The following is a 15797-nucleotide window of genomic DNA, read 5'->3' as shown; positions in this document are numbered from 1 at the left end:
AATGAGCGTTGGGCACTTTGTGTGCAGGACACGAAAATAAAATAATCAATTAATCAATCATCTAAGGGGAAAAATGTAGTTTCACTGATATATTCAATTCCGCTGATAATGTGTCAAATAATGACCAACAAGTAGCATAATTCTCACGGTTGAAGAGAGGTTTATGTGTTTTTGTTTATACCGCTAGAGGGCAGCGTAGGTGAATGGACGCTGTTGGCTGGACGCTGCTGGCTTCTAATCAGTCATGACAAAATGGTCTTAAAATAGCATTTTCTGTTGTGATATGGAGTGACCTGCAAATTATATTGAAAACGTGCTTTGAAAGAAAAACATAAGGCTGACTTTTTTTGTGCTGATATATCCTTTACTGAATAAGGCCTAACTTACATCATACATATAGGACAGCAGGACCATAAATAAATACATTTTATGACTGCAAACACTAAATCCATATTTCTCCTGACTGGGAGAACAAGACAGAGTAATGCATTGGGACGATCAATGAAGCTCCCTTTGCTCAGATACAGATAATGTGATAAATCCAACATGTAGGCCCAAACATGTTTCCTTCCTACCATATCAGATCTGGTCGGAAATGTGGCTGCAAGTACATTTAACACGTTCATCAATCATCACCATGTGTTCCATTATATGGATTATATATATATATATATATATATATATTATATATATATATATATGTGTGTGTGTGTGTGTGTGTGTGTGTGTGTGTGTGTGTGTGTGTGTGTGTGTGTGTGTGTGTGTGTGTGTGTGTGTGTGTACACACAATTTGTGCAAAGTCTATATGCATTAGTTCTCCTGTAAACTTAGTATTAAGTTTTCCCTCTGCGTCTGTCTGTCTGTCTGTCTGTCTGTCTGTCTGCCTGTCTGTCTATGTGTGTTTGTGTGCGTGCGTGCGTGCGTGTGTGTGTGAGAGAGAGAGAGAGAGAGAGAGAGCTCCTGATATGCACTAACTATCTCACATTAGCTTTTCTCCCATTGACACTGTTCTGAAGACAGAAGAACAGTGTCAATATAGTTTATGCCATAGATATAGTGTAAATATTAACATACATAAGCTTCCATGTTAACAGAGATGCACTTTGCCGGGTGGACCCGATGACACTTATTGCTATGGATACCATAACCGTCCACATCTTCATGGAGAAAAAAACTAAGTGTCACAGTGTCCCCCAGGGGTTGATGAGTTCTTTTTAAGTGTGTTGACATGGAAACAGCATTGTGATTGATGGAAAGTGGAAACATCCATTTATTTCTATGGTTTATACAATGTCCATACTATACATATTGCAGGACAATAGCATTAACAAGCATATCTCTGCTGTTGGGCAGAAACCAGCTACGTCCAAAATATTAACACAATACTGCCTCCTCAAAGTTGGTATTGTGACTTCATACATTGTCAGATACTTGAATGTGTCCTTATATTATCATCACTTTACCCAAATCCAGCTCAAGTTGAGTTAGGAGGTTTTTGACCATTAATGTGGAGGTTTGACTTTGTCATTCTAATCAATGATGGAAAAACAACTATCTCCAAAGTTGGAGTTAGGTGGTTTGACCGACAGTTTGAGGGTCCAATGGAGTTAGGAGGATTAGTCACTAGTCAGAAGCGCTTTTTAATACTTTTCATTGGTTCAATATTTGTAAAACCCTCACACAGACGTAAAGGGTGTTCAATAGCACTGATTTATTATGGTTTCTGCCCGACAGCAACAATATCCTTCCTGTAACCCCTATAACCCCTCTCACAAAGTCCCATTAGTTCCTCAAGCTTTATTTATATGGAAGGCGTTCTTGCTTGATTTCTTTTCACAGCAGAAAAGGAAATCTCAAAAAGTCAAATCCTCAGGCTTAATTTATCCATTTGTAACTCTGAGAGAGTGTACAAATAGAACCACATGGACCCGTAATTTTGTACTCTACTCTGTGTTTAGTTAACACTCAGGATTTTGCTTTGTAGAAAAACACACAGAAGACCCAAAGCCTATATCTCAGCCTCCATCCTTACCCTGAAGTCCAGATGGACAAAGGGCAGCTGCCTATAGAGTAAGCTACCAGAGACATTCTGTATTTGCTCCCTAATGACCAGTAGAACAAAATGCATAAATATATACAGCTTGACTTCCTCTTGCTCCACATACTGTTGCCATCATTGACTTCTCCACATTCCAGGAAACAATGTCTGGAAGGAAAATATTATTTTAAGCACTTAAAGGGATAGTTCAGATTTTTTGAGTATTTTCTGTAGGAAATACTTACCATTAATGTAGTGGTTGCAAAGGTATTAATTGATTGCCCGAGTCCCGTGGTCAGAGTTATGGTCCGTTTCTGATAAATATGAATGTAGTTCCGGTAGATTAGTAGATTTGGTGGGGGCCGCTCATTAAAAATAAATAAATTAAAAAAACTAACGTCATTTGTATTGTTGACCTATTTCTACCATATAGAGCAGGTTTCGTTCAATTTAGACCCCTCTGTCACATGGTACTATTTTTTGTGTCATATATTTTGTGAGTGAGTAGGCTGCCGCGGCGCAGTGATTCTGGACACAAACATTAGTACCATGTGACAGAGGGGTCGAAATTGAACGAAACCTGCTCTGTATGGTAGAAATAGGTCAACCAGGGGCGTGCTGGGACCAAAATTCAGCTCTGGGATTTTCCGAAATTTTTCGATTTAAAAAAAAAAAACATGCTGCAGTTGTCTTGGGTGGCCCACCGGCCGTCTGGCGGCCCGTAAATGGCGCGGCCGTTCTGGAATTTTCCCGAATTTCCCAGTGGCCAGCACGTCCCTGAGGTCAACAATACAAATGACGTTAGTTTTTTAAATGTATTTATTTTTAATGAGCGGCCCCCACCAAATCTACTAATCTACCGGAACTACTTCATATTTATCAGAAACGGACCATAACTCTGACCACGGGACTCAGGCAATCAATTAATACCTTTGCAACCACTACATTAATGGTAAGTATTTCCTACAGAAAATACTCAAAAAATCTGAACTAACCCTTTAATGCAGTCAAATGTTATAGCATGCAGAGTCGGAATATACTTTTTTTCCTCTTCTCTTTTCTATTTTGTATGCTTTATTTAGATAGGATAGTGAAGAGAGTCAGGAAACCAGGCAGTGAGAATCCCGGGTGTTCACGACTCCCAAGGTGCATAATTATGGTCATTATTATACAGAAGAAGAAGCATTATGACATCCCCATGACCTCCAGGTTTCTCTTCCCCACTGCATTGGTGATTTGGGAGATGATATACCCTTCGCTTTGTTACCTCTCAGGTGTTTTGCAAAACGGCTCACAGTAATGCATAGATTTCCTCTTTCTTCTGAAATGTCTTTTTTCATGAACTGAGTTTGTTTCCATAAAATAAGCACTGTAACAAGAGACACTGGAATTTGTAATTGCTCGGTTGGAAACACGGTAGCAGGCTTCCAATTCAATGCAGGAGGTCGTATTTTTCATCATGATTTATGATACGGGGCTTACTAAAAGATTCCAAAGGTACCAAAGTAACGTGTTCGATGGCATGTATATCCCGAGCATTGTGCAACATGTGCTCAACAACACCTCCTGCTGCTTTAGCGGTGGACGGTGAGAGTGTTCTTCAGTTTCTTGGTGAATGCAGCATGCAGGGAGCCCGATGAGCTCTCCAGCCTGCCAGCGATGTCAGCAGCTGTACGTAGCATGCCTTCAAAGGCCAGGGACTCTTCTCTGATTCTGATCAAGAAGACAAACAGTAGGAGTCAGCACGTGTGAGCGATCAAGAAACAGGCGAGAGGTAGAAGAGAGCAGAGGGCAGTGGTGAAAGAAGTAATTGTTAAACCACAATGTAGGAAATACAACTCTGTTACAAGTAAAAGTCCTATATTCAACATTTTACTTGAGTAAAAGACAAGTACAAAAGTATTGACATCAAAATATACTTAAAGTTCCAAAGTAGAAGTACTCATGATTTTCAAAGTCTTTTGAAAATCGCAGATCTGCAAGCTCACAACCACATTGTAAGCTTGTAAATTTTGAATAGCCTTTGAAGTAGTAGTCAAAATCTGAAAAGTAACTTTTAAGCTTTCAAATAATTGTAGGGGAGTAAAAAGTACATTATTTGCCTAATATAGTGGAGAAGTAGAAATGATCAAGAAAATGGAGATACTCAAGTAAAGTAAAAGTACCATAAAAGTTTACTCAAGTACAATACGTGAGTAAATATACTTAGTTACTTTACACCACTGAGCGGGGGTTTAGACGAATACAAGAACAAGCTCGCCCCAAAACACGCTCACCACCAGGTATTCTTAAACGTTCCGGTTACCGTTTAGGCACCATGGACATGGCGTACTGTCTATTAGTTAGGTGTCAACAGTGTTAGGAATAGGAATGAAGTAAAGAGTGAACATGGTAAGAGTCAGCAGGAAACTGTGAGGGTCTGTAATAATAATAATAATAATAAGTGATAAGCATATGTAGGAGACAAACATGGTCATTCACAGTCAAGAATAATCAAAAGTCAAGGAAGGGAAGGAATACGTTAAATTATATATGACTTTGAGGGAATAAAATAGGTAATGATTAGATTCTGACGCACGAGTGAAAGATCATGTTTAAAAATGTCAGCACATTTGATAAATAAATATATAAATGGATAAATAAATAAACATTTTGCAGTGTTACTGGCAGTCTTTCAAATCAACTGAAAGTGCAATAACAAATTATCTGCAAATGATCTACGATTCTACCTGATCTTGGAGCTTGTAAAGATAATAAACAAAACTCTCTTAGAGTCAAGCCATTTGTACTGTGTAAGCTCTGGTCTTTTTAAACTGGAAAACCCAGAAGTAAGTGATTGCCAATTGTCTAATGGAAGGGAACAGATTTCCTGTTTGTAATATCGTAATTTGAACAATTATTATTTTCCTACGCCATCCCTACACTGGATCCATACCCTAGAAAGTCTACAACCTCTAGGTTTAAATGAGGATTTTCACATGAGTGTATAAAAAAAATCACAATATTTGCTCTTTGCTTTATGATGGCTACTGCCTGATGTCTGCGTTGTGTTGCATTTCATCTAAAGTTATTTGTTTTTCTGTTTGTAGATAATATCGTAAATAACGTTTTGGGCGTTTACTGTCTCAATGGATTTGTTTTTGTACACTTAATTGTAGAACTACAACTCCCAGTCCCTTGGGTTTGTCACTGACTTGTTTGGCACAGGTGTGATGCATTGATCAATCAAGTGATGACAGCTGAACCTAGTCACATTCACTGATTGCTTCATGCCTAAAGAAGGTCTATGACTGAAAGCTTAGTATGATTTTTTGTTTTTGAATGTGCGTAGGCTGCCTTGTATTTCCTAAGGCTTAGGCAATCTGTCAGTAAGATTTGCGGGATGGCTTAGGCCCTCAGCCATCCCCAAATCTTACAGCCATTAATTTGGAAGCACGACACTAAACCAGCTAGCAACAGTTAAAAGCCACTCGTACCACCCAAGACCTGTTGGTGCATTTTAGCTTTAAATTACTTTAAGCAGTGCAGTGCCAGTGACATTTTCGGTCATTGTATTTTGAAGATTCAGTCTGAAACGCGTCTCAACCAATCAGAAGGTCCCATCCCTTCGGACTATGGGACTTGTCATCTCAATCACTTCAGCCTACCTCTATGACTTCAGCCATGCGCAACAGGGATAGTGTTTGTTTACAAGTGAGAGATAGACGACCAGTTAAACATGTTTGCTACTACGTGGCTTATTTCTAACCTATAATGTTTTCAGATACATATTTTAGTGTGCAGATTAAGTTTAAAATTAGTAGCCTAATACACCGTCTGGAAGTCATCTGGAATGAGATTCAAAACGGAATAACTCTGTAATTAAAATCAGCTGTGTTTGAAGAACGTGCAGCTATTGGAATCAAACAGGTGCATGTAATCAAGATTCATTTATATTCATGAAAGCTGCGTTATGTCATCACGCAGCACTTTTCGGTTACAGGAAGTAATTAAGATTGGCTTTTTAGGGACTTTTGATATAAAAAATACACAATTAAAAATATATATATTTTGGCATCTATTGTTAGGTATGCCCATATGATGACCACGGATATGCTCTAAAAGTGTGAAAAACATAATTTCACTTTAATTCAACCTACTTGTGCAGTGAACCAAGGGCCTCTGAGAGGTCTCCTCCCAGCTGTTTTTCTAAATCCTCTATAACCTTCTCTACCACCCCATGGCAGCTGACGTGCTCCTCCTTGATACCAACAATGTTCTCCTGGATCACATCTGCATAGCTCTGATCCCCCAGCTCCGCCCCAACGTACTGGACCAAGTTCTCCATCACTGCTTGGTTTCCGTGCTGGATTGCTTTCAGGTACGCCAGCTCCTCTTTCTGGGCCTTAAGCCTTCGAGCTGAAGCAGAATTGGTGTTGAAGTGGACCGAGCACTTGTCTGGTTGGGGCTCATAGAGTAGCATTGGTGTGATTGGGGATGAGGTCGACGCAGGTGTCATCCGCTTTTGTTTTTCTGTCAATCTTACAGGTTCGTCACCGACAGCCTGGGACATGTTGGCAGCTGAAGTTGCTATGGAAATGTGGAAGCCTGAACCCCAGTCATCATCCCCGCTTTGGCAGAGCGTCAGGGCTGCCATTGATCCCCAGAGGAAGATGGACAAAGTCCAGTAGCGCCACATGGTAACCTGGAGAGAGGCGTAAGAGGTGAGTGACCTTGAATGACTTCAGCGAACTGACAGATGATGAGGTGAATAGAGGTTCATGTGGATGCAGGCTTTAAGGTCTTTAGTTAGAGTAGGACAGTAATTTGCAACAATGCAAGAACATATGTACAGAAATGTCTCGATATACATGTCAGGGCAGATTGGCAACACGGATATCCCAGTCAAAAGTGGTAGTTGGTGCTTCTAAGGGTAAATATATCACTATATATTATCACTATATATATCACTATATATCACTATACAACAGAAGTCAGTAAAGAGAGAACAGAATCAACTTTATTGTCACATCACAGGTTTACAGGTGTAAAACTGTGGGTGAAATTATTTTTTGTGCAATCTCCATTGGTTCTGTTATTTCCATAAGAGAAAGGGAAAAAGAAGAGGGGGGGGGGGAGGGATCAATAAAAACAAACAAATTATCTACATATTTACACATAGTACAGGATATATATATATATATATATATACAGTATATCTAATACATAAAGGTGCATGAGCATAGCAGAATACATACTGTACATGAAACATGAAGCCAATAATATTGCTTCAACCATTTAAAAACCCTATATACTTTGTTGATCGGGGTCCCCCAGGGGTCTATACTTGGCCCCTTCCTTATTTCCAGAGTCTGCACCAAATCCCTTCGCCGAAAATAGGCAATCTATAAGCTCACAGCGCATCGCAATGCGATGAGCTGTGAGTTTATAGATATGCTTTAGTCGCCAAATATTTGTCTATTTTGACTGAATGTCAAAACGCCTATTATAACGTGCCCAGAATAGGGACGCTAGGGGTTGAAGTACCGGTAGTTATAATCTGAACCTCTCTGATTTATCAGGGAGGAACACTTTAAAGTTATGTTTAAGGTCAGTTGTGTGACTGTGCTGTAATAATGTAGAGAGATACCTTTTAAAATGGTCTTTCAATAGTCTATCCAAAATAGAACACTGTGTCACATGCACCACATATTGTCATTTTATTTTATTTTATTTATTTATTTTATTATTTTATAGCTTTTTTACCCTCTACATCTTCCTTTGGTGTGAGTTTGACACTGGTTCACAAATTACTTTAGAAGTAATACACAGGTTGAAGATATATTTACGGGCGCACATGGTGAATGAACACAAGTCCACCTCTAATTCCCTCAGGATGACCATGCCAATCATGCTCCTTTTTTAGTTTGTGGTGGTCTACTGACTACAGGACAATTACTACTCTGACTCTCTAGTAATCAATGACACACTAACAAGCCTCTAATTGTTCAAGGACCCTCTCATTCTGCTACGAATCCTTGAGTCTTGAAGGCAGTAGTTAAGGTTCTTCTGGCTCTGAGCCTCAACATCTACCAATCCATCTTGAGCTAAGCACAACCCTGACCTTTTCTAAAAAGCAACAGGAAATGATGTCTAGATTTGAAAGAAGTAAAGTGAAACTGACAGAAACTCTATATAAGAGCAGTGAATGGGGCTTATTTGAAGAGTAAAAAAAGAAAACCGTTTTCTGAAGCGATTACTGACAGAGTGGAGAGTTCCTGCTTTCATTATGGTTCAATAAGTCATCAGACTTGTGGAGTTGTAATGGCAAAGTTTGTTAAGTCTTATAAGATAACAAAAAATCAATGTTGTATTCTTTCAGAGTGACTGTATCTTTCTGTTAGAGTGAAATTTCAATTTGATGTGGTGCAATTGTGTAAAGCCTATTCAAAGATTCAAAAAGTCTAAAGTCTAAACTATTGTACGAAACTGTTATCCACAGCATTCAGTGTATACTACTTGTTATAAATGAATGAAGGCCAGATATTTCTAAGATAGACTGTGTAGAGTCTAGGATCAATAGTGGTGTGTGGTGCAGCACACAAGGGCGGTAAGAGTGGATCTAATCTAGCTTTTTTTTTAAACGTATATATATTTTGAATCCCGCGATTTTGTAACCCTTTTTCACCCGGTGCCAATTATCTAAGTGATCCTGGGCGCTTCCCCGGTAGGACGTAGCACGTGGAAGGAACACGTTATTCCAACCAGTTCCCTTCCCCTCCATCAGGCGCCCCGACTGTCATGGGGGAGGTATAGCGTCCAGGATTACAACATGTTTTTGTGAGGGTATTAACTACCCTGGGAGACACGGGGAGAACATGCAAACTACACACAGAGTAGGCCCTTTCGACAACCCCACCTAGGGTATGGGCACTGATGACACGGAGGAGAAGACACGCTGCCAGCGCCCACAGCGTCCCCGGCGGGAATCGAACCCAGGACCTTCTAGCTGTGAGGTGACAGCGCTACCGACTGCGCCACCGTGCCCTAATCTAGCTTTTTAATCTATTTTTACCAGCTAGCTTGAAGAGCGGCTGGTCTACGAACAGACAGAGCAACTAGTCAACACCTATGCGAGACCTTTAAGACTTTTTCATCATTGGCTGTCCTTTAAGCCAATGGGGAGATTTCCCATATTCTGAACGGCGGTCGTCCTCCCATGCTATGGCATCATAACCCTACTAGACACACCTGCCTGCCCTGATGACTGCTCGCAAGTTGTCGCAACATAATTAATTTGAGTTTGGAATTATGCAGTACTATATGTGGAGTGTTTTTGTTCCAGGACATCACTTTTCAACACACACACACACACACACACACACACACACACACACACACACACACACACACACACACACACACACACACACACACCCCTTCATCATAATCATTGTTTTTGCTTGCGTTGTTCTCAACCACACACACACACACACACATACCTTCATCATAATTTTGTCCCGGGCGGCTCGTGTCGTCTCGCAACATGAAAATACTTGAAATAATGTACTTTCTGACACGTGCCTCCCCAACGTGCATGCGCACGTGCATGGCCGCTCATACACGGCCGTGGAGCCCCAGCAAACAAACACACACACATGGTCACAGAGATAAGCAGCTGGTTGTGTTGTTTCTCAACCACACACACACACACACCTTCATCATCATCATCATCATCATCATCATCATCATCATTTTTACGGCCGTGGAGCCCCAGCAAACACCAACACACACACACACACACACACACACACACACACACACACACACACACACGGTCCACGTACGTGGCCGCACATTTGAATTTAATCATTTGTTTACACTATATTTTGTGCTGCAGATACAAAAAAAAGATTCGATCTGGGCAAAAAAAAGCTTGCAGCAAGCTGGTTTAATATGACTGTCATTTCTTGTTTATTTTTTAAAGATTAGAGGCTTTTTCAAAGATCTTTTATAACACCTATTTACCTCATATCTCTAGTCAACATATGAGGGTACAGGGAAGGAGCTGCTATTGTTGAATTTCTGTTTGCTCAACATAAAAGGATTTTTATCAGGTTTTGTTTTCTCAGTCCGTCTCTTCTGCCTGTGTAACAGTGAGCAGTCAAACAAAAACACATCACAAAGCTTCACTTTATCACTTCACACGTTGTCATCCAACTGCGCATCCTCATCAACACTCCTCTGCATCTGGAATCCTTTTTGAAACACGACCCAGGAATGTGCGGGCTAGAAGACATGCAGAGGTTTTTTCTGCTGTCCATGCACATTTGGTTTCTGCTGTACCTCAGTACAGTTTGTTTTTGTGGTGGACTTCACATTTTTGTGGCTGAAATGAAATTTTGAAAGGCTACATATCGACCAAACTCTTTGTATCTTTAAGAAACGTAGAATAATATGTGTTTTAATTGACAGTGAACACCTTGCTGTACAGTAGGTAGGCCTGCTGCGGCTGTCACTGTAAAACTGACTATTTTCAAAGATGAGCTGCAGTGCAGCCTGAACTTAAGTCATAAAACATAAAACAACCACAACTGTTGGCTGCACTCTCCCTCTCCCTGTTTTGGATTATTTTAAACGGTGACCTCACAAACATTATGGAGGCTGGGGGAACGGTAGTAAACGAAGACCTGTAAACCAGACCAGATTGCAACCACATTATGCCAACAGTCTGCATAGTGTCCGGGTCTAATTTTGCTCACTCCATATATTAACATGTGTCTTGCAGAAGATGAGCTGATGCTGTCTGTCACCCATTAAGCCTGATTTATACTTGGTCATTGTGAGCTTGTAGATTGGCTATTTTCGGGCACCATTGTACGATGGAGTACATCAATTTGGCATTGATTAGACTGATACAGACTTGATGATTCTATTTATTATAATTATTTTGGGTTGACTTTCTGAGCCTTTATTTGACAGGTAGAATGGAGAGAGACAGGAAACATGCAGAGAGAGTAGGGGAGTGACAGTCACCTGCGGCAAATGATCCTTCCTTGCGGGAGTCGAACCTGGGACTCGAACCTGGGAGTCGAACCTAGCCCATATGCCTCCTAACCACTTGGCTGGGTCGCCCGGACTTAATGATTCCTAACTGTGGTGAGGCAAGCCATGATGCAAGACTTCATGCGCCTATATCTCAGAAAAAAATGTAATAGCTTTGTCTTGGTAAAAGCAATTTGTTTTACATAATCTTATACTTACTTCTATTTACTTGTTCGTGCTTGTTTGCTCCAATGTATTCAGAAACGGTACCAGTATGCAATACGAATGTCTAGGAATAAAACCGTGAATCTCTTAACTGCTGACCTGGGTTTTGATGAGTTTCGAGTTGACAGTTTCCAATGTGTAAACACATCTGCAAAAGTCTCTCTAGAGATAAGGTTACGTAAGAATCTTAATTAAATTGAAAGTCCCCTTCAATGAACATAAAAAGTGCATTTAGTGTCTGAAATGTTTCAAAACTACAGTATGATTTAAGTTACTTTCTTGGAGTACTGTACTGTAGATCTGTGCTGACTGAAGAACAAAACAGACAACTTATGACTTATGGGCTTATGACGTTTTACTGCAATTTCTTGCACTCTTAAAAGGCACAAGTCAAAGGACAGTTTAGTGACATTACTCTAGTCTATAAGCGGCACACTAACTAGCAGAGCATGGCCCTCTCTGTCACAGATTGGCAGGAGCTATAGCCTTTGTCTTTGGAAAATGTCTTCATATTTTCCATGCTGCTTAGTGCTTTGTGTGGTTTATTTGAAATGGTCGATGTGTTTCAGTCTCTGGCCTGTGTTGACCTTGTATGGCTTTGTTGTAAAGGTTCTGTCTTTGTGTAGCTGCTTTTATAGGCTGAAACTTCTCTTGGCTTAAAATAGCTGTAGCTTGTCTGAGGGAGGGAGGCTGTCTATTGAACATCATTAGGGGAAGGTTCCAGTTCTTGGCTAAGGTTGGACAACACAACCCATAAATTACTCCTTGTTGTTGGCTCTACTGACAGCAAAGTCTTGTTGTCGGTAGAATATAGAGCTTACTCACATCTCTGTATACTGTGGTGTTACCACTTATACCCTGGCCTACAGTATATCCATAGTTGACTGTGGTCCTCCAGGGCTCTATACTTGGTCCACTCCTTTTCCCCCTGTACACCAAATCTTTTCACCAAAAATAGCCGATCTACAAGTTCACAACGAGTTGCGATGCGTTGTGAGCTTGTAGACCTACTCTTTTCGCCAACTGTTTGCCCCAGAACTGGAATGATAGGGTTTATGTGTTGTTTTGTCACTTTGACACTTGCTTTGGCAATGTAAACTTATGTTTTCTCATGCCAATAAAGCTCCTTTGAACTGAATTGAAAAGGTTTTGCAGACCATGCACTTTTGTTCATTATCATATATTGACTGATTAAAAATTCCACTAGTATTCAGCCATATACGTGATCCAGAAACAAATGCATATGAACAATAATGTAAGTAAAGACTAGGAGATTTATGGGCAAAAATTGTGAGAAGGATGCTTTGCTATACTGTATGACAAGGGCACTCGATGACCCTGAACTACTGTATATGACGAGTGAAGAGTCCTTCACTCCTCTTTGTTCGTCTTGGAAGTATTACAGTATTATCCTGAGATGAGTTCAGGACATAAAGCCTTTTCTTTAAAAATGTGTAGCTTTCATACTTAAGATGCATTACTGCATGTATACAGCTCTACTGGGTTCCAGGACAGCTGATGTGGAAAACTTGGGAGTGACTTTGTTTCTGTTACTTTGTGTGTGTGTGTGTGCACTGTGCATGTGTCCGTGCGTGACTTTGTGCGTGCGCGCGTGTTTGTGCTCACTGGGGTCCTTTAAATGTGTGTGCAGCCAAAATGTATTTAATGAGAAAATCATGAATGATTGATTTATTTGACTTTAGGGAGTGATGGCTGAGCATATCTGAGCACTAAAGCTACTGTTCATGGCATTATACAATATCTGAGTAATATAACCTCAATAATTTTATATAAATAATACCACAAAATCTAATAATTAAACTGCCATATGAAGGACATGTCCATGTACTGTAGGAACACCGGTCCTGTACCAATAATAATATGCAACTTAATTTTCATAAAAACAGTAGATTTATTCATTGCTATGCAATCTATTAAATCCATCTAAATAAGAGCGATAATGTTGTTATTTCAGAAGGATTTGAACTTGTATCCATATTTTATTTTTTATAATCAACAAGTGTCTAGAGAAGTTGTTATTGCTTTGCCATTGGTTATATTGTTGCAATTAATGGCTCATGCTGCCGAGATAGCCAAAGATGCATAATAAAGTGATTTGCAGACTTGCATTGTTGTGATGAATTTGGGGATTGGATTTCTGGACCGTTATAATAAGAATTAATAGTTTTCACATTGTGTAGGTGACATTGCAGAGTGACCTAATATCTTGGGGAATTACTTCAACTTTAAAAAATTGGATGACCATTATGTCACTCTAACGAAAACATGTCTGCAGACATGGTGCACTAAGCAAGGAGGAGAATATCCACCAGCCTGACCAGATGTGCATGTTATGGACCCTTTTCACAGTGGACATTTTGACACTTAACTTCCTTCTGGCACACAAACGTCTAAATTAAACACTCCCTGAATTAATGTTATTACATTCAACTGTGTTTACCAGCTATGACATGTTGACAAAATGTTTGCTGTGAAAATGGTCAACTGACTTGCATACCATGCTTATCATTGTTCTTTTGCACTGACGCGGTTTGAGTTGTAGACCCTGCTTTGCTCTCCACTGTGAATCATGGAGGGCCCACTGATTGCAACACTGCTGTCTGCGGCCCCTCAGTTAAAAGTGACATTGATCTACATTGATTTATGTTGAGGCATTCAGTCAGAGCAGATGTGGGTCCTGTCACTCTTTTCAAAGGCTCAACAAGTGTGTGTCCACAGGCATAGGCACATGTCACTCAACCATTTCGATAACTATGGCAACAAGCTAGTAAAGCATTTAACTTTTCCAGGTATGCCTATGGTCAATGTCATTGTTGACTTAAGTGGATAATGAACTTGATGAAACAAGATATACGGCAAGATATAACATCTGCAAAATCTTAGGAAATGTTTAATACCTTGCCACTACAGTTAAAATACTGTATGGCATTGTAGATCCCATTAGAATTATGTAACCAGATCTTATAAACCATAATAAACACATTTCTGCTTTTACAAATACAATCCATGGCATGATGAGTGAGCACCAGCCTCCAGTCACTCTTAAGGCCAAGACAGAATGTACACACTTACCTAAACTCCAGTAAGCTTTCACAATAAAATCCTCAGCCACTTTCCGCGTTTTTTTTCTCACCAAGTAAAAATAATACTATACTATAATATATTAATAAAAAGGTTGAGGGCCACAATTCAGTCTCGCTGAGAAAAATACTTGCTCTGTTTTCATTTCTGAGAAACGAGGGGAAAAATTAATAAAAAATACAGACTCATACACATGAGCAGGGGAATCAGGGGTTGGCTGGAGAGCAGGATCGCCTGTGTGCCCCTTCAGCAGTCTGTAGGGGAGGGAAGAGGAAAGGAGGGGAGGTTGGGAGAAAGGGCTGAAACTCAATGATTTCTTTCTTTGCGGTGAAAAGAGGGGTAGAATAAGGAGGGGTAACAAGAGGGGCGTAATCTAGTTCACATCTGTGCACTCAGACAGGGGACAGATGAGGTATGAGGGTTCCTAGTGAGGCCCGGGGAAACCCTTTTATGACTGCCGGATATCCACTTCCTATTTTCTTAGACGTGGAGAGGTGAAACTTGTTTTTGAGCCTCACATTTTACACTGTAAAATCCTGTTAATTTAACCACTTAAACCCTCTATACTTAGTAAATCAGATCTGAGTTACATTGTACTTCTTTTTTGATCTTTTGCTATACCAAATTTCTTGCCACGCAAATCGTGGATTGAGCCCGTAGATGTTATTCTTGGCGAACATTCTACCCAGAATAGGGATGCTTGGGTTCAAGTGCTTAATTCTCAGAGTTATGAATAGATAAATTAAAGGTAATGTAAGTGATATTTTTTAAGTGTATTGTTAAAATATAAATATACAAAACTTTAGTAATCATTGCTATAGTATGTTTTTTCTTTTTTTTAAAGATATTTATGGGGCTTTTTTAGATGGTATACAGTAGTCTGACAGGAAATGGGGAGAAAGAGAGATGGACAGTGACACGCAGCAAAGTTCGTCAAACCCGCAACGTGCTGTCAGGCTGCATCACCCGGACTGCTTCTTTAATAAACAGAAAATACAGTTTCAGGTGGGTTGCCAATTTCAGCCAATAAGGAGAGAGTGCTCATTTATCAGGTTAAATTTTATAGTGTACCCGTTCCAATTTTGTCTGCTCACTTCTTTGTGTACTTGTTTATCCTGTATTCTGCATGGGTTCTCTCTCCTGATTGGATACATTTGGTATTATATGGTATCCCAACCTGAAAACGTACAGTATTTTCTGTTTACTGAAGAGCTGGAGAAACAGGGAGACCCCTGTCACTGAACAACCTCTATAGCAATTATTACTACCAGAATATAGATCTATTTAACACTTGTAAAATAATATCACTTACTGCACCTTTAACATGGAGCATTTTACCGTGTAGCTTGTGACAAGTGACATTGGCCTCTGCTTCAACTCATTAACGGTAGCATTAAACGTTGAAGTT

At 39.9% G+C, this 15797-nt stretch overlaps 1 protein-coding gene across 1 annotated transcript; it reads right to left on the bottom strand.

Moving 5' to 3' along the window:
* Positions 1-3035: 3035 nt before the first annotated feature.
* Positions 3036-14560, bottom strand: LOC311063528 (uncharacterized protein). Its single transcript, XM_084083007.1, has 3 exons — positions 14381-14560; positions 6178-6722; positions 3036-3751 (listed from the first exon to the last, which is right to left on the bottom strand). Exons 2-3 carry the CDS (start codon positions 6714-6716, stop codon positions 3613-3615), a joined length of 678 nt encoding a protein of 225 aa, XP_083939133.1. The 5' UTR covers positions 6717-6722; positions 14381-14560; the 3' UTR covers positions 3036-3612.
* Positions 14561-15797: the final 1237 nt, after the last annotated feature.

Source organism: Gymnoscopelus microlampas, assembly GCF_963454915.1.
Source record: "Gymnoscopelus microlampas genome assembly, chromosome: 16".
Taxonomy (NCBI): Eukaryota; Metazoa; Chordata; class Actinopteri; order Myctophiformes; family Myctophidae; genus Gymnoscopelus; species Gymnoscopelus microlampas.
Note: the sequence above shows the minus strand (reverse complement) of the source record. Positions and strands in the feature narration are given on the sequence as shown.